Raw genomic sequence first — 18,140 nt, forward strand, 5'->3', positions numbered from 1 at the left:
AATTTTTGTGCCAAGTAAGTTAATTCAATGTAAAAATTAGATTTTAATTAGAGTTTAATTTTGCAACATGTGTCCCATCTAATCTAAATTTTCTAATTTTTGTACCAAATGAATTAATTTAGTATAAAAAACGAGGAGTCCAATATAAGTAAACTATAAAAAAAACATAATTTTTGAATGGTTTTATATTTATGAGCCTTTTTTTTTTTTTTTGTAGAACTAAAAACAATTCAAGTTTATAAGCCATCTATCTCTCTATCTATGAAATATATATATATAATATATATATGAGTGAGTAAAGCTGAGAGAAAATCCAATTAAATTTTAAATTGAAATTCAATTAGAGTCTAATTTTGTGCCATGTGTCTCATCTAATCAAAATTTTTAAGTTTTTGAACCAACTTAATTTAAAATAAAATGACAAAAAAAAAAAATCCTCTTGTAATAAAGATTCTTTTTATCCAAATTAGATTCTTATTTATCTTCGTCATTTTCCTTCATCGTTCTTCATTTTGCCATCAACATCCCCTTCTTCATTAGTACTTGCCTCAGACCCAATCAATCTGCATTGTAGTATAGGACATTAGATTCATTATTTATCTAATACTTTTAGGTGAAGATGATCATAAAGTTACATGAGGATATTATGCTGTCAAAAACATCTGTTTCTTATACGTATGGAAAACTGCTGCCACAATATCAACTGCCACCACAACTCTATAAGATATTGGATTGGCATGTAATTTTAATTTGGCATCATATTAGATTTTTTATAAATTTTTTTTTTTATATGTGTTAAAATTTTCCATTATACTTGCTTTTCATTTCTTTTAGTTTTTGGTACTTCTCTTTCAATCTCTTCATCCACGAAGACTACGATTTTTTTTCATCCTGCTTGAATATATACTATAGAATTATAAATAGACTACGTAAAAGAGTGTGTTGTGTGTATTGACATATTGTACACTCTTTTAAAAGTTATCATGATTTTAAGTGAAAATTGTAGCGTGATTTTGTGTTAAAATCTCAATGTTTAAATAACATTACACGTATTTCCAAACATTTTTTCACATTACGTATTTTTACAATCTCTCACACTTGTGTGTACTTTTATACCCAACTCCATATATGTTTCGGTTCCCTTTAGAATAGGCCTTCAATAGGTATTGTCAATAATGGCCCAAGCCCATTATCAGTCAAGACTTTTTCTAAATCGTTATATGGTTGAAATTAGAAACCAAATTTATAGCTCTTCCTTGTCTCTAGTATAATGATGGTGGTAAACTATTAGTATCCTAATCTAGTGGTCGCTTGTCATTTTTTGGCTTTCAAAATTTGCTTCAATAACCATTCCTGACTATCATGTGTCTAGGTTTATAGTTGTGGCAGATAAGCATGAAGCATATCTTTAAGATGACTATCTTTGCTTTGATATGCTTTTTTGGGGTGAAAAGAGGAATAATGAAAAAGGAAAATGGTTAAATAAATGTTTTTCATAGTTAAAATGAAGGACTTAAAATGATGATTCTTGGCTGTCAAAATTTGCTTCAATAATCATTTTTGGTTATCATGTGTTTAAGTTTAAAATTGTGGCAGAAAAACATGGAGCCTAACTTTGAGATGACTATTTTTGCTTTATTGCTATGTTTATTTGAGTTGATAGGACGAAAGATGAAAAAGGAAAAGGTAGAGGTTTTCCATAGTTAAAATGAGTGGCTTAAAATGATGAACTCTCCTTGCAATTTACCTATATATAATGGTGTTCTTCCCCCTTCATGCATACATGTCACTTACACTGGATCAAGCTAGTTTTATTTTCTACCAATGGAATCCTCTTCCTCCAAAATGAACTCTGCTCCAAAAAGTATTGAGAAAGAAGAGAATATGTTTGATCTAGAACCTGATAATAAATTCAAACAGATCTTGCCAACCATCCCAATAAAAAAGGGTTCTTGGTCGCTAGATCTCTACCAGTATGAAGGTTTTTGGTACTCTTTATCCCATCTACCAGGAATGTTGTTTGCTCAAGAACATTTCAAGCCTCAACCCAACCAGGTGATCTTGAGTACTTTTCCAAAATGTGGCACAACTTGGCTTAAGGCATTGGCTTTTGCCATAATGACACGATCCTATGAAAGCGAGCCTACAAATCCTTTACTCTCAAGACTGTCACATGATTGTGTACCCTTTATTGAGTTTAATATTCGCTCAAGCCAACAAAGATTGAGTCTAGATGTTCCACTTGTGTCTACACACATTCCCTACACTTCCCTACCAAAATCCATCATAAAATCTAGTTGTAAAATTGTTTATTTATGCAGGGATCCAAAGGATGTATTTGTGTCTATATGGCACTTTTACAACAGGAATGTTACTAGGGTACTTGAGAGCGAGCTTGGAAGCGAGCTTGGAATCACCAGAGAGAAGGCTGTACTTGAGGAGGATGTACTTGAGTCATTTTGTCAAGGATTACTTTCTTGTGGACCATTTTGGGATCATATATTAGGGTATTGGAGAGTAAGTTTGGAATCACCAGAGAAGATATTGTTTATAAAGTATGAAGATTTGACAAATGAAACTGTATATTGGGTAAAGAAATTAGCTCAATTTATCGGTTATCCTTTCTCTTTGGAGGAAGAAGATCAAGGTATTGTGCAAAAGATTATAGATTTATGCAGTTTTGAAAATATGTCCAATTTAGAGGTAAATAAAAATGGAGTGGTGACAGTGGAGATTGGAATCAAGAAAGATGAAGTCAGCACGTACGAGCTCAAAAACAATATGTATTTTAGGAAAGGTAAGGTTGGAGACTGGAAAAATCATCTTACACCTGCGATGGCAATACAAATTGATCAAATAACTGAGAAAAAGCTAAGTAGTTATGGCTTGACATGGAATGTTTGACCTAATGGATGAACAAGGAGTCCAAGCCACATTTATGGCTTCCATCATAATATAATGCAGCACCGAGATTTCCTGTAGTATGTCAACCGAGATTCCATCACCAACATATTATATATTTATGAGTCTTTTAGTAGTTTTTCCTTTGCTTGGGTTAAAAGAGAATGTAATAGAGCAGCCCATAAGGCAACTAGATTGTCTTTTGCGTCCCTATAATGTTTTTATTTCAATAATCACAGTCTGCCTGTCGCCTTATTGTCTGTTTGTAAAGCTGACTGCTGTCTAGTTTAATTCAATAAAGATTGAAGATTATCAACAACAACCAAAAAAAAAAAAAAGGATAAAACTACTCAAGATATCTAATTTAACGCCTACAGCAAAAGAGGAGAGAAAGGAAAATATCAAAATTGCGGGTATTTTTTCAAAGAAACCTACACTTGTTAAAAATGATATCCCACGCTAATATTTGTGCAGCAGATCTACTTATTTGGCCCAATATTTTTGATTGTAGAGGTTTTTGCCGAAAGGTTCTTTGGAAACTTTATCATATGGGCTAGTAGATGTGATCATAAATAATTTGAGAAACCATGTAAATAGAACATGAAGGAATATCAGTTGGTTTTTGACAATTAAAGAGGCTTCAATAAGCATCAATCTCATTTACATGGCTCATAAAAGAAAGAAAGTGATTTGTTGTTTAATGTATCATTGTATTGTAAGCAAGGAAATATTACTCCTGAGACGGATATGCATTTGTCAACAAAAATGAGGATCCTTTTTTTTTTTCTTTCCCTAGTAAGTCATTGTTTTTCTATTAGTTCACCGATGTTGCATAAGTTTTATATGTTTCATATCATACTTTATTATAATTATCAGAATAACCACCTTTCCCATCATTCTAAGAGCTCTAAATATGAATTGCAAAATTCTTGATTTGGTTGTTCAAATTATCATGAAAAGCAAATTGTTTTTATACTTGTGTAGCATTATTCCTTCTATTTGTAAATTATCAACTAAGAAAAAAAATTCTAACATAGGCTACTGTAAGGTTGAATTTAATCAACCATTTAATTGGCTTTATTCCGTGACCAATTTGCTTGTAATTTAGCACTTAGCAACCCTGTATTTAGGTGGGAAAATTGTAAGGGTAGTATGTAAGAAGATGTGAAGAAAAGCTTAAGAGTGTGCAAGAAAAACAGAGGCTCGCGGCTAGAGCTTACGGGTGGATCGCGACTGGCAAGTCGCCAAAGTCTGGCACATGAGAGGCACACTGGGAAGCTGAAGGGTTGCGCCAGCTGTCACGCTACAGGACAAAAGTTCCAGTTTGGCCAGGCCGTTACGTCGCGACTTGAACTCGCGACTTGGACAAGCCGCGAGACCAAGTCGCCAGCTTGCCCTGTTTGGCAAAAACTGACGTTTTGCATTCCCTTCTCACCCTACTACATATACACCCTTATACCCATCATATTGAGAGAGCTTCTAGAGAGAATTTTAAAAGAGAAAACCCTAGAGAAAAACAAGATTGCCTCATCCCCAATCTTCATCTAAAGAGACTCTACAAATTCCTCTACTCTCTTCCTCTCCATTGTCATACTCTTGAGAGGTCATTTACCAAACCCTTATCTCACCACACCCACGTCTGTGAGAAGGTCCATTTGGTGCTTAGGGAAGCAGTTTGGGAAGGAACCAATATACATTGGTTGATGCTATGATCAAGTAGCAGAATTCGGGAAGCTAAAGAAGAAATAGGTTCGGCGTAACATCGTTGAAGCAAGAAGCTTGGAGGGTTTAGGTACTTGGGTAGATTAGGCTTGGAGGATCTTCTACTATTCATGTATCCCAACTATATTCTTTAGTGGATTTTATCACCGCTTGGAGGGCGGCGAAGAGGTTTTACGCCGAGGACTTCGGTTTCCTCTTCGATAACACATCGTATGTTGTCCGTGTGTTTGCATCTCTCTTTCCTTTATCTTTGCCTTATATTTACTGCTGTGGATGTGTCTATATTTGGCTTTGATTGTTTTATCAATTCTGTTATAAGCTTGTTATCATATTTCGCACATTAATTGTTTGATATAAAGCTTGAATTGGTATTTTTGCATCTGGGGGTCTAAACGTTCAAGGGTGTTTCATACCTATATTGAACTTTCAGCTACTATGGGTAAGATAACATTCTACAAGAGGAGCCAACCATTTTTAAGTTTAAATTGAGCTACAAAAGTAGCAACAAGCACTAATAAGTGATAATTCAACTTGTATCGCCAATGTATATATAGGGAAAATAATGCATACGTGGTAGGTTCTTCAAAGAAAAGTTTTTAACCTAAGAGGTATTTATGTGTGGAAGCAAAACATATCTCTATCTATGATTCTATATATATATATATATATATATTTCACTATTGTAAATTTCAAAGTTTTTGTTTTAATATAAAAATATTAAAAATCAACTCATCCCCTCCGATAAGGCTTGGGGTCTCCCATCAGAATCTTAACCCATCAACATCTCTTAACTCCAAAAATCTAATTCTAAGAAAATTATTATAAAAAAAAAAAAAAAAAAAAAACCCACAGCTATTATATATATATATATATATTTCACTATTGTAAATTTCAAAGTTTTTGTTTTAATATAAAAATATTAAAAATCAAAATGAGTACACTTGCTGCAAAGCCACTTCAAATTCCCTAAATATATGACATGAGCCCTGCTATTTCATCCCCTTCGATAAGTCTTGGGGTCTCCCATCGGAATCTTAGCCCATTAACATCTCTAACTCCAAAAATCTAATTCTAAGAAGAAAAAAAATCCACAACTATTGAATTTAAGATTTTAAAGAACACACACACACACACATATATATATATATATACACTATTCAATGATGATAATTATGTTGTTTACTTTATGTAGCAATTATTCAAGATACTATTCAATGATGATAATTAAATAAATAAATAAAAGTACAAAAGTGATAAATTGAAACACAAAATACTATACTATCCAATAGACATTGCAACTTTAAAAGAAAAATATGTAATAAATTGAAAGAGAAAAATTGCTTTTATTCTCTGTAATTGCATATGGTAATTAATTATATATATATATATATTTCACTATTGTAAATTTCAAAGTTTTTGTTTTAATATAAAAATATTAAAAATCAAAATGAGTACACTTGCTGCAAAGCCACTTCAAATTCCCTAAATATATGACATGAGCCCTGCTATTTCATCCCCTTCGATAAGTCTTGGGGTCTCCCATCGGAATCTTAGCCCATTAACATCTCTAACTCCAAAAATCTAATTCTAAGAAGAAAAAAAATCCACAACTATTGAATTTAAGATTTTAAAGAACACACACACACACACACATATATATATATATACACTATTCAATGATGATAATTATGTTGTTTACTTTATGTAGCAATTATTCAAGATACTATTCAATGATGATAATTAAATAAATAAATAAAAGTACAAAAGTGATAAATTGAAACACAAAATACTATACTATCCAATAGACATTGCAACTTTAAAAGAAAAATATGTAATAAATTGAAAGAGAAAAATTGCTTTTATTCTCTGTAATTGCATATGGTAATTAATTACAATAATTTCTAGGCTCTATATCATCTAATTCTTTAATTTTTTTTTTGAACACCCATATTGGTCGTATTGCACAACGAGAGGCTGCCATGGGTGGTTTCACCGCTTATACTTCTTCTTCTCCACCGGCTTTAGAGGATGAGAGTGATGATGGCTCCAGCAGTGATGATGCTGATGAGGATGATGGTGCTAGCTCACCTAGTAATGATGAGATGTCTACTTGATTTACTTACTCTTTGTCACTCGTGAGAACAAGGGGAAGTAGTTTTGATATGAGAGTAGTCATATATATAGGGGGAGAGTTAGTATAGGAGATTTTTGTGATAGGGAGAGTGTTTATACTTTGAGGGATGTAGTCAGGACTTATGTATTTTTCTCTTTTCTTATTTTAGAGCTACATTGTTCTTACATTGTTATAGCAAACCTTGTACTTATGATGTTATATATATGATGAGGTTGTTATTACAGTTCTTTCACCTATCTTTACATGTGTTGTTTCTTTTCTCTCTTTATGCACATGCTTCTTTTATATTGTATGCGATCTTTTATTTCTGTTTTACACTAAGATGCAGTGATGAGTTTTGTTTAAAGTGTTTCAGAAATACAAGTTGTCAAAGTCTTTCTTACCATGAACTCTCTTCTTGTAAAGTTTTTCAAGAGTTTGTGTTAGAATAGATTTTATTGTATTCAACAAGTGAGTATAAGTTGAGTGATTTATGACTTCTCTCATATGTGCATTTGTTTGTTGTGGTTTTGTCACGGATTGCTAAAGGGGGAGATTGTTAAGACATATATGAATTATGTTAGGAACATATGTCCATATAGAATTGGCTAATCCTTTGACAAAACGCATTTTACTTGTAATTAGATAGATCTAGGATATGTTTAATGCTTCAAGGAATAAGGTTTTAAGTTCAAGTGTTAAAGTTAAAGCCATGCAAGTCTATCTAAGAATCAAGTGAAGTAGTGCTGGATTTTAAAACTCAACAGCTAGCTCGGCAGCTAGTATCTATCGAGGTTTAAAAAGCTGTTTCAGCCCGATGCTCAACAGCTGCTCAATAGATAGGGTATCTATCCAGGTTTAAGAAAATTAGTTTTTAGATCTGATTTCACTCCAATCCATGAATAGATGTTTGAGCTTTCTTTTCTCATAACCCTAAACATATATAAGGATTTTTTTTAAAGGCCGACACAGCTGATGCAACTCAATGCAAAAGTTTTTCACAATCATATTGTGAACCAGAGACATATGCCCTAATTCATCTTTCTCTTCAAGAAGATGTTGTGCTTGTACACAATAGGGTTTTGTAACTAAGGAGCTTTGTGATCTTCATCGTGTTGATGAACTGAAGAACTTTGCAACCAACATCTTTCTCAAGTTGGTGAGTAAAGCCGCGTACTGAGATCCACGTATTGAATTGGTTAGTCACGTACTGGGAGCTGTGCATTGAAAGGAGAGATTGTTACTACAGAATAAGTCCAATTGGGCATTGGAGTAAGGGTTCAACTATAAGTTTGTATAAAGTATTGTGATTCCTTTACTTGTAATTGCTTGTTGTGATAATAGTGAATTCTCGGGAGTGGTGACCTTAAAATCAACCGATGGGGTTTTTATCATATAGGTTTTTCCCATTCATAAATAAATTACCGTGTCAATTTATTTTCCGCTGCACTTTAACTTAGTTGGTGATTTGTTTATGCTACCACGTGTATTGGATGCCAATTGAATTAATTAATTAACTTGGCTAATTAATTAGTTAATTCATCACAAAGGGTCAATACATTCTTGGCCTTTCACTTGAGAATAGTTTCTTCCCAACATTATTTTAAAAATAAGAAGTGTTACATTCACAATATTTTCAAAATATTTTTACAACAAATCATAGGTGGTTTGTTGTTATTAGTTCAAATTTGAATTTACCACTGAAATTACTTTGTTGCCCCAATAATAACAACTAATAACAACCTGCTATTTATTATTTGTTATGAAAATATTGTGTACATAGTATTTCTATTTTAAAAGTTATACATAATAATATTATTTTTCTAAGAAACCCCACTTTGCAAGCCATATAGGCTTAATTATAACTTGGTTAGGCCTAAAACCCAACAAAGTTGGATTATCTGCGGACTTATTAAAACAAACGGGCCTAAGATGTGGGTTAGCATGGTTTACAAAGTTGACTCATATGGGCCATATCCAAGTAATAAAATACGAACTGTCCATTGGCAATAATAAAAATTTACGTTTTAGCCTCAAGTGTTTCATAAGCAATCAAGGATATATCACAATAAAACTTTAGTTTTCACTCTTGACAACCCTAGTAGCTGTGACTTCAAGAAAAAAAAAAAGGAAAAAGAAGATGAAGAAGGGGAAATGTTAGTATGAATTCTAGACACTGATATATAAAAAATAAAAATAAAAAGAAAAGAAAAAAAAGAGAGAGAAAGATAGGTATATAAATCTAAGCAAGTAAGTATAAATTCATTTCATTATCTACTTGCTTGTTCTCATGATTTTTCTTAGATTCACTTTCTTCTGTGTTGGAGAAGGTTTTTATGTTTTGGCACAATGAGATAATAATCCTATATATCTTAGGTGTGTTTGAAACCAAAAATGAATTCTTATTATTGTAACTATTGATGGTTGCTTTTGAAAATCTATTTAAATGCATGTATGTTTTTCTTTTACCTTTCGTAAACAGTGGGTTGATTTGGACATGTTTAGGAAAAGAAAGGGACAAAGAAGGTGGGGGGGAGTTTTTCTTTTACCTTTCGTAAACAGTGGGTTGATTTGGACATGTTTAGGAAAAGAAAGGGACAAAGAAGGTGGGGGGGGGGGGGAATGTTAGTATGAAGTCTAGATATAAGCAATAATAAATAAATAAATAAAGATAAAAGAAAAGGGAAAGATAGGTATATAAATCTAAACAAGCAAGCATAAATGATTGCCTGTGCTTATTTCTCATGCTCTTTGTTTGTTTCACTTTCTTTTGTGTTGGAGAAGATTTTTCTTTTTTGGCATAAGGACATAATAATTCTAGATATAGTAGAAGTTATAGATGAGCTCTACATGAACTTAGTTTTAATAAAACTAAAATTAAGGCTAACTTGGAAAATTCCCTATGTATGTTTTCAAGCCAAAATTGGATTCTTCTTGCTAAAGTACTGATAATATATTTTTTTGAAATATAATATTGCTAAATGAGTTTAGTTCTTGGTGCATTTAATGTAACTCTGATAAAAATTACATCACTCGGCCCATCACTTTTTATAAATCATTATTTTCTTGAATTCACATTTTTATTAAATCCTTATTATAGGTTAATCACAATAATTAATTGCTAGTTATTGTTATATTTATGAGTTTATTTATTTAGTATATCTAAGAACACAAAAAAGAAAAAAAAAAAAACTATTGAACATGGGAATGAAGGGAGGTGGGGCATCCTCTTTTTTAAAGTTCATGAGGTGGGACCAATTCTTCTTAAGCCCAATAGAAAAAAGGAGACGCAAATTTAAATCTTAGTTATCAAACAAAAACAGGTCAAGGCACAAAGCCCATGATGCTTGGAAGCCCAAGGTTATAAATCTAGTTGAGCCTAAAAAACTTAACTTTAGAATAATCTAAACTGTATACACGTATGAAACTCTCTCCTAGAAATTTGAACCCTAACTCTTACTTCCCATACCCCATAAACACTTATATTTGTGTAGTGACCTTCGTACCAAAGGTGTACAATGGTAAAAGTGGAAAACAAAACCAAAAAAATTGGGCCATGGCACAAAAAACACCCTGTTGTTAGCCAGGCTCTAGTTTACAAAAGGAAAAAAGAAAGTTTCAAGTATGAAAAACAAGCAACTATAACTATGACCCTGCAAAAGTGAGTACAATGAAAAAAAAAAAAAAAAAAACAGAGGAGCACACTTAAGTGCAAAAGTGCTCAAAAATTTGAAATATTACGACTTAGCCTTTGCTAATCCTCCAAAAGAGTCGTTGCATCCTTAAGGATATCACATGGGTGAGTTTGCGTTGCTTCAAAGTGGAATCGATTCTTGGCATTCCAGATGGACCACGATACCATCACCCACGTCTCCAGTTCTTTCCCGGTGAGCTTCCTAATCATTTGTCTAGCTAGCTAGGTGATAAAAATCCTAAACCATTGCCCTGCATTTTTGTAGTTTACCACGGATAAGTGCCCAGACATTTTGAGCCATTGGACATTCCCTAAATCATGCTTTTTTGGGTGAATTTGCAAATTAGTTTTTCCTGAATTACTAATTGGCGTAAATGCACTTTTAGTCCTTACATTTTGGTTTTTTTTTTTTCATTTTAATTTCTACATTTTAATTTTACCACTTTTAGTCCCTAAACCAATTAATGCGTGTTATTTTTGTCCTTTCCGTCAGTCAACCGACGAAAATAGTTGAGGTGGCAGCTAGAGGAATTAAAATAATAATTAAAAATTATATTTGGTATTAAAAAATGCCACATCAGCATCTAAATTAATTTTAATTAAGTAAAAAAATTAAAAACAAAATGAATTGAGATCTAAGTAGATAAGAACTTGTTCTTCAATGTTCTTATTAAATCAAGAAATAAACCCAGCAATGACATCAAACCTAGAATCAAAGAGTAAACCCAGAATAAAAGAACATGAACATCAAACCTATAAGAAAAAAAAAAACATAAACATCACCAAATCAAAGAGCATAAACAAGATCAAACACAGGAAAACCCACACGAAACCACACCTAAACCAAACCATCCAAAGAATAGAAACCTAGCAAAGCACCCAACTCATCCACTCCCAAACCAAACCATAATCAAAGAAATTTCAAATACCACAACAAGTTAATAACTTAGAAAACAAAAAGAAATTTCAAAATGCAAAATTCCTAGCAAAAACCAAAACTAAATCTCCAGTAAACCCCAAACCCCAAATGTCTAGAAACGATCACCGATCAAACCAACAACAATAACAAACCCTACAATCCCAACTAATAAACCCAGTCGAACCTAGCACCCACCAACATCTCTTTCTCTAAACCCAGATCTGATCAAACCCAGTCAAACCCACCAACGATCATTGACCAAAGCCGAAGAGAAATCCCAGATCCCAGCGAACCCAGTTGAACCCTGCACCCACCATCTCTTTCTCTAAACCCAGAACCAAAGAGAAATCTGACGAAGTAAACGAAAACCGAGCCGACGAGCCAGAGCTTGGGATCGTGAAGCAATGTCTTGCCTTTCACGATCTTCTTGATTGTAAAGGGGATCCAAACCAGGGTTACGATCATGATGAAGCCTAATTACCTGGTGGAGAGAAATGGAGGCCAGTGAATCAGACCGACGTTGTGCTTGGTTTTGGCTTGGACGAAATCGGCCATCAACTCGGTGAGTCACGAGAAATCGCCCAGATCCATCTGCTCCGATTGCTTTGAGGATTGGTGCAAAGTGACGAGGCGGATGTGAGGGAGGGCATTGACGCCGAAGAGAGCGAAGCACTGCTAAAACTCTTTGAACTCGATGTCACAGAAGAAGAGGTTTGGGTTGCTAGGGCTAGGGATAGGGTTGTTGGCGACGTAGGATTCGGCGAGGAGAGAGAATTCAAAGTGGAGGGTTTTGAGCTGGAGCTCTGACTTGTCGTGGAGCTGGGTGGCGTTGAAGAAGATGAGGAGGTAGTAAGGTCTTAGGGTTTTTGTGGAGGTGAGGTAAAGATTTTGAGTTTTTTTGTGTGTTTTTTCTGAAGAAAAATTATGGGTTTTTTGTGTGTTTGATTCAAATCTGATGTATTTTTATGTTTTAAAATTTCTTTTTTATGTTTTAAAATTTTGTTTAGGGACTAAAAGTGGTAAAATTAAAATGTAGGGACTAAAATGGAAAAAAGCCAAAATGTCGGGACTAAAAGTGCATTTACGCCTTACTAATTCTCTAAGGGTATATGAAATTTCTTAGAAGAAATTGTTACTTAAACTAGTCGCGAACTAATGTATTGCGCTTAATAATATTTTTATGGTGGTCTCTTTCTTCTTCTTTTTCTTTTTTTTCATTTATTTTATTTTTCAATTGGACTAAGGTTTTTTTTTTAAAAAGAAATAAAAATGTATATTTAATGTATTAATTAACTTAAATCATACACTACACTACATTTAATATCCTAAGCAACTTATAAATTACAACCTATATTGGCCAAATCCATCATACAACTACACAATCAATAAATGAACAATAACATGAATTACCTTTTGAATTATTGCTTGAAATTTTCACAATTGTTAGAAGAACTTAAATTCATATTAATAAAATTTTCTTGATAAAATGTCCTCATAAAACATTACAATGCATAAAAGGAAAACCAATTGTTACTTCATTTTGATTCTCTTTGTAAAGACCTTGTTTGAACTCCTAGCCCAAAGGGTACGTGAACTTAGGCCAAAAAAGCCCAAAACAATAAATTTGTAGAGAATGGGTTGGAAAATTGGGCTTTAATGAATTAAGCAACAAGTAATTGGATCTTGGTGACAAAGAAAGGAAGATAACAAGCTTTCAACTTTTTTTTTTTTTTTTTTTTTTTCCTCGGCAGAGTTCGAGGAAACTGATTCTTATGTATTGCTTTTGAAGCTTGATTACAAGTCTGGTTTTAGATTGCTACAATGTTTCTTTCTTGATTTTCCGATCCTCCTTCCATTGAGGGTCTCTTACATTATATAATTCCCTTTTGACGATCTTGATCCTATGCCTGTTGACCACCTAAGCCACTACTTAAGTGCTTGTCCCATTGGACACCCTCTCTGACCCTCTGTGAGTTGGGAAGGCCAAGGCAGCACTGTTCAGGGGTCTTCTCCACATAAATACAGCTAGAAAGTTAGCTGCAGAGCATTCAATACGGTGGCAGCAGTTTTTCTTTAGATATTTTTAGGTTCTCCTCCTTCGTACATCCAAAATGCACATCTCTATCACTGGAGCTCCCTAGAAGGTCACCCTGATTGTTGGAATACATATTTAAGTTGTATTTATCATATCCGAGGAGAAGTTCCTCCTTGGACCACCTTCCACTCACTCCTTACTTATGAGAATCTAAATTGGAATCACCCATAATTGTTTATTCCTCTCAGACCATTTTGTTCTCAGCCTAGGCCCAAAACCCAATATATGATTTAGGCCCTTAGCCCTACAATAGCCCTTCAAAACTCCGGTTTTTTCATTCTCATCTGAGGAGAAAAGTGGGGTTTTTATTTTGAGTTAACACCAACTAATTTCTTGATTCACACGTGTGGGAGTGCTGTTTCACGCGCCCCATAATCGCCACTGATGCTTTGAAACCCGCAAGGCGCCATTAATTGCTCTAGGTGGCGCTTTGTTCCCTAGATCTAATGGTGAGACACAGATCCAACAGTTGATCTTTCTCTTGGAATTTTTAAGCGGGATAACTCCCACTCATTTTCTCCCTCTATATAAAGTCTAGGGAGAAATCATTCTCCCTTCATTTTAAGAATTTTCAAGCCCTCCAGAGATCTCAAGCACTCCAACTCACTAAACCTTCTACACTCCTAAGTTTCCTTAATTCTTTTCCTTAAGAAATTTCCAAAAGATTCTTCTAAAGGTTCAAGGTTTAATACACTCACTTGCTTTCATAAGTATCTATCTCTTTAAAATTTCTTTTTCTCCTCAGCCTTCTTTCTTTTTTAGAAGACTTCCTTCGCGTCATCTTCGTTTGCTTAGATGGGTAGATTTAAGCACTTAGTAGACTCTCCGGCTAGTATGGAGGGTTTTAGTGCCAAATACCATATCCCAAGGGAGTAGGCCTACAATATTATGCCCCGGACCAAGTACTTATAAATAGAGGGGAGGGTGAAGTTGTCATTCCAATGATCGCCTTTATAGAGAAAGGAATGACACTTCCTATAGGTAGGATAACCAAAGACTATTTGCTCAATCACAGGTTGTGTCCCCATTAGTGCGCCCCCAACCTGTTTAGAGTCTTAGGGTGTGTAGATGCTTTGAACAATCTGTTGGAGACATATTTTTATGTCATTGGCATATCTTTTGACAGAATGCATTTTACTTGTATTTGGATAAATCTAAGTAGGTTCAAGATGATCATTACAAGTGGTTAAATTCAAGACATGAAGACTACTTAAGAACTACTCAAGAAAAGTGCAATTTGCAGGTCTCGATACTTGCTCGATAGAATCTTGATCTATCGAGATTCATTAAAGCTCGATAGATGTCTCGATCGATCGATCGAGCTTACGGATTTTCAGATTATAACCACAATGTTTTTATTTTAAAAGGCTATTTATTTATGGGTTTGTATAATCCTTATTGGACTAGGAAAGCCCAAGATTTGTGTAAACCTATATAGAATATGAGAGCCCATTAAGCTCCTATTTAAAGGAGGCGAGAAAAAGAAAAACCTAACCCTAGAGAGCTTCATAAGGTTTTCTTTTTGAAACCCTAGCCTCCTCCTACAGAAGAAAGAGTTCTTACTGCGTTTCTTGTACGCCTTTGGGTTTTGTAACCAAGCAAAGTCTCTTGCACCAACATTGAAGATCTTATTGGTATTTCGAAGTGAAGCTGCTGCAAATCAACTACAACAATCAAAGGGTTGCTGTAGAATTAGTCACGTAGTGGGATTCGTGTAAAGGAGTAAACCATGTACTGGGATCCGCGCATCAAATTGGTTAGTCACGTACTTAGGAGCCGTGCATCAAAAGAGGGAACTGTCATTATAGATCAAGTTCAATCGGGTATTGGGGTAAGGGTTCAACTGTAGGTTGATAAGGTACTTAGGATTCCTTTACTTGTAATCGCTTGATTTGATAATAGTGGAGTTTCGAGAGTGGTGACTTGAAAATCACCCGATGGGGTTTTTGCCGCGAGGTTTTTCCCCATTCGTCAACAAATCACCGTGTTATTTAATTTTCGCTGCATATTTAGTTTTTGGTGATTTGTTTGTGCTTTCACGCAATTGCATGATAAATTGATTAATTAATAACTTGGCTAAGTAATTAATTGGTTTAATCACAATGGGTCATTCAGATTATGGCCTATCATAATTAGATGAACTTAAGGCTCACCTGGCACAATGTCGTTCACATGTACGAGTGCCATTCTCTTGTAAGCGCGGTATATTACCTCAAGTCCTGGTCCGATGTTGTTAGATTTATATCTTGCCTTCCTAAGTCCAACAAGGGCTTGAAGGATGACTATCTGGTCGTCTCTAGGGAGTGGCACAACGGTCTTCATTGCCTAGTTCGGATGGGAACACTTGGTGGGGTACCTTAGGATCAGGTCCCTTGGCAAGGACTTTAGCCTTCTTAGGGTTTGTTTATTTGTTTGTTTGTTTGTTTGTTTGTTTTTTTTTGTTTTTTTTGTTTTTTTTTTTTTTTTAACTCTGCCTCAACATTTCGCCTTCTCAGAAAATATTTTTTTATTGATCTAACAATAATTTCCTCCTCGAATGTTTTAGCAGATAAAAACCACGTCACTTCGAAACTCAGTTTGGTCAACGCACCAGGTCTCAACAAACTACTGAGATCTAAGATATTCGTAAGCGAAGATGGACAGCTACGGGCCACTCATTTAACTTTGGATTATGAGCCTCTGTCTTGCATATTTTAGGATGTAGGCTAGGTAATAAGGGTTGGTGACCCTAGATTAGCACGTATAGACATATCTAAGCCGGGATTTTTGGCTCAGAGAGACCTTCTGCCTGTTGAGTTGCCCTTTTAATGCGTCCCTCAGGAAGTAGCCGCTCCGAGAGAGGGGACAACTTTTACACACTTATCCCTCGAGGCCGAGATCAACCAATTCCACCTTGAGGAGAAAGGTGAAGTGCTAGAAAGGCCGGTAGAGCTCTTGGACTCCGAGGCCAATTTGGATAGATTTTTTGCTGCCCATTCTCTGAGGTTAATAGTTGCTCGAGTTGATACTGGTTCAAAAGACGAAGAAGAAGTTATGAACTTGAAGCAAAGGACCCGCTTAAAGGGTCTACTGACCAACAGGAACAAGGTGTCAACTTCAAAAGAAGTCCCCAAGACCTAAGTTCCTTCAAATCTTCCCCCTCCTCCTCCCCCTGTGTCCGTGGTGGGAGGAGCACATAGAGCTAGGCAATAAGCTAACCGTCACCAAAAGGGAACGTTTGAGTGCTCTGGCTGGTTTGAAAAACGTTGAGGCCTGAGTCGAGGACCAGCATAAGCTGCTCTACACAACGAAACTTGAGTTGGCCACCCAAAAACAGCAGGTTCTGGATCTCAAGGCTGAGCTGCAAAAGGCCAAGGATGTAGCTCAGGTGGCCAGGGAAGCCGCTGAGGCCACAGTGAAGGCATCCTATGAATGTAGGGTGTGGGACACGGAGACCCGGCTGGCAGAAGAGGTGGCCAGAGCGTGCAGAGACTACTGCACCGAGTCATGGGCAGTAGCGCTTAAGCGGGCAGGAGTCCTTGCAAACTCCTAACTGAGGGGGGGCCTAGAACATCTTCTTCCTGAAGGATATTCGAGAAATTCCAAGTACGACCCTTCCTCCCGAGCAGCTCCCTACCACCCAAGCTCCCCTTTTTGGTGTTGAAGCTTTTGAAAAGGCTGGAGTGGGTAAGGAGGCTCAGCCACCGATGAAGGCCAAACCCTCTGAGGATGCCCTTACAATTAGGAATGTGGTCTCCCAGGCCAAGGATGCAGAGCTTAAGTCTTACACTGGGGATTCCCAATCCAAGAAGGCTGATCCTAAGAAGAACCCTCCATAAGTAAAGGCCTAAGTATAGGGTTTTCTTTTGTAGTTTTCTCTATGTATAACTCTTTTCTAATGGCATTCTACCATCAAACATAATATATTTCCTTTTTTGTTTAATGAAAATGTTTTTCTTTTTACCTCTCGTACCTTTACTTTTATGTGCTTCGAAGCTTATTACTGTTATAAGTAGCATTAAATTGCTGTTGCTTGTCTTTAATGAAAACTAACAATAACATATTGCCCATAATTTGAGTAGTTTGATAAAGTATTAGCAATAAAGGGGTATAACGCATATTTGTATTGAGAATTGAACTTCCTGTAATGAAGGTTGAATCTAGTATTGATAGATTCATACTTTGTAAAAAAAAAAAAAAAAAAGGGAGATATTCTTCATTCTGCTCAACACTTGGATAAATAAATAAGGACTTTAACTTACTCAAAGCTAAAAATTCGAGAAGTCGGTTATAATCTTGGATATGTTTTGACACTTAGTGAAAAACAAATAAATATCACAGAATGTTAATTTCCTCAAAGCATGTGATCCGAGGAGCCAAGCATGTCTAAGGTTCTATTTAATCACTCAGAAAGATGTCATAGAGTGTTAATTTCCCTAAAGCATCTGGTTTTCCCAAAGTATCTGGTCCGAGGACCCAGGTATGACTAAGGTTCTGTTTAATCACTGATAAAGATGTCATAAAGTGTTAATTTCCCTAAAGCATTTGGTCCGAGGACCCTGGCGTGACCAAGGTTTTGCAATCACTTATAAAGATGTCATAAAGTGTTAATTTCCCCAAAGCATCTGTTCCAAGGACCCAGACATGACTAAGGTTTTGTTTAATCACTTATAAAAATGTCATTAAGTGTTAATTTCCCCAAAACATCTGGTCCTAG

General features: G+C 35.2%; 1 protein-coding gene and 1 pseudogene across 1 annotated transcript; one reads left to right on the forward strand and one right to left on the reverse strand.

Annotated features, from left to right (window-relative positions):
* The first annotated feature begins 1,824 nt into the window (after nucleotides 1-1,824).
* On the forward strand, nucleotides 1,825-2,904 carry LOC112016329 (flavonol sulfotransferase-like). Its single transcript, XM_024048873.2, has one exon. It carries the CDS (start codon nucleotides 1,825-1,827, stop codon nucleotides 2,902-2,904), a length of 1,080 nt encoding a protein of 359 aa, XP_023904641.2.
* Nucleotides 2,905-11,574: 8,670 nt separating this feature from the next.
* LOC112016330 (probable dolichyl-diphosphooligosaccharide--protein glycosyltransferase subunit 3B) lies at nucleotides 11,575-15,766 on the reverse strand (annotated as a pseudogene).
* Nucleotides 15,767-18,140: the final 2,374 nt, after the last annotated feature.

Source organism: Quercus suber, unplaced genomic scaffold (genome assembly GCF_002906115.3).
Source record: "Quercus suber isolate HL8 unplaced genomic scaffold, Cork oak 2.0 scaffold_42, whole genome shotgun sequence".
NCBI classification, from domain to species: domain Eukaryota; kingdom Viridiplantae; phylum Streptophyta; class Magnoliopsida; order Fagales; family Fagaceae; genus Quercus; species Quercus suber.

Coding starts and splice junctions, on each gene's coding strand:
- LOC112016329 (XM_024048873.2), top strand. CDS start 1,825: ATGGAATCCTCTTCCTCCAAAATGAACTCTGCTCCAAAAAGTATTGAG.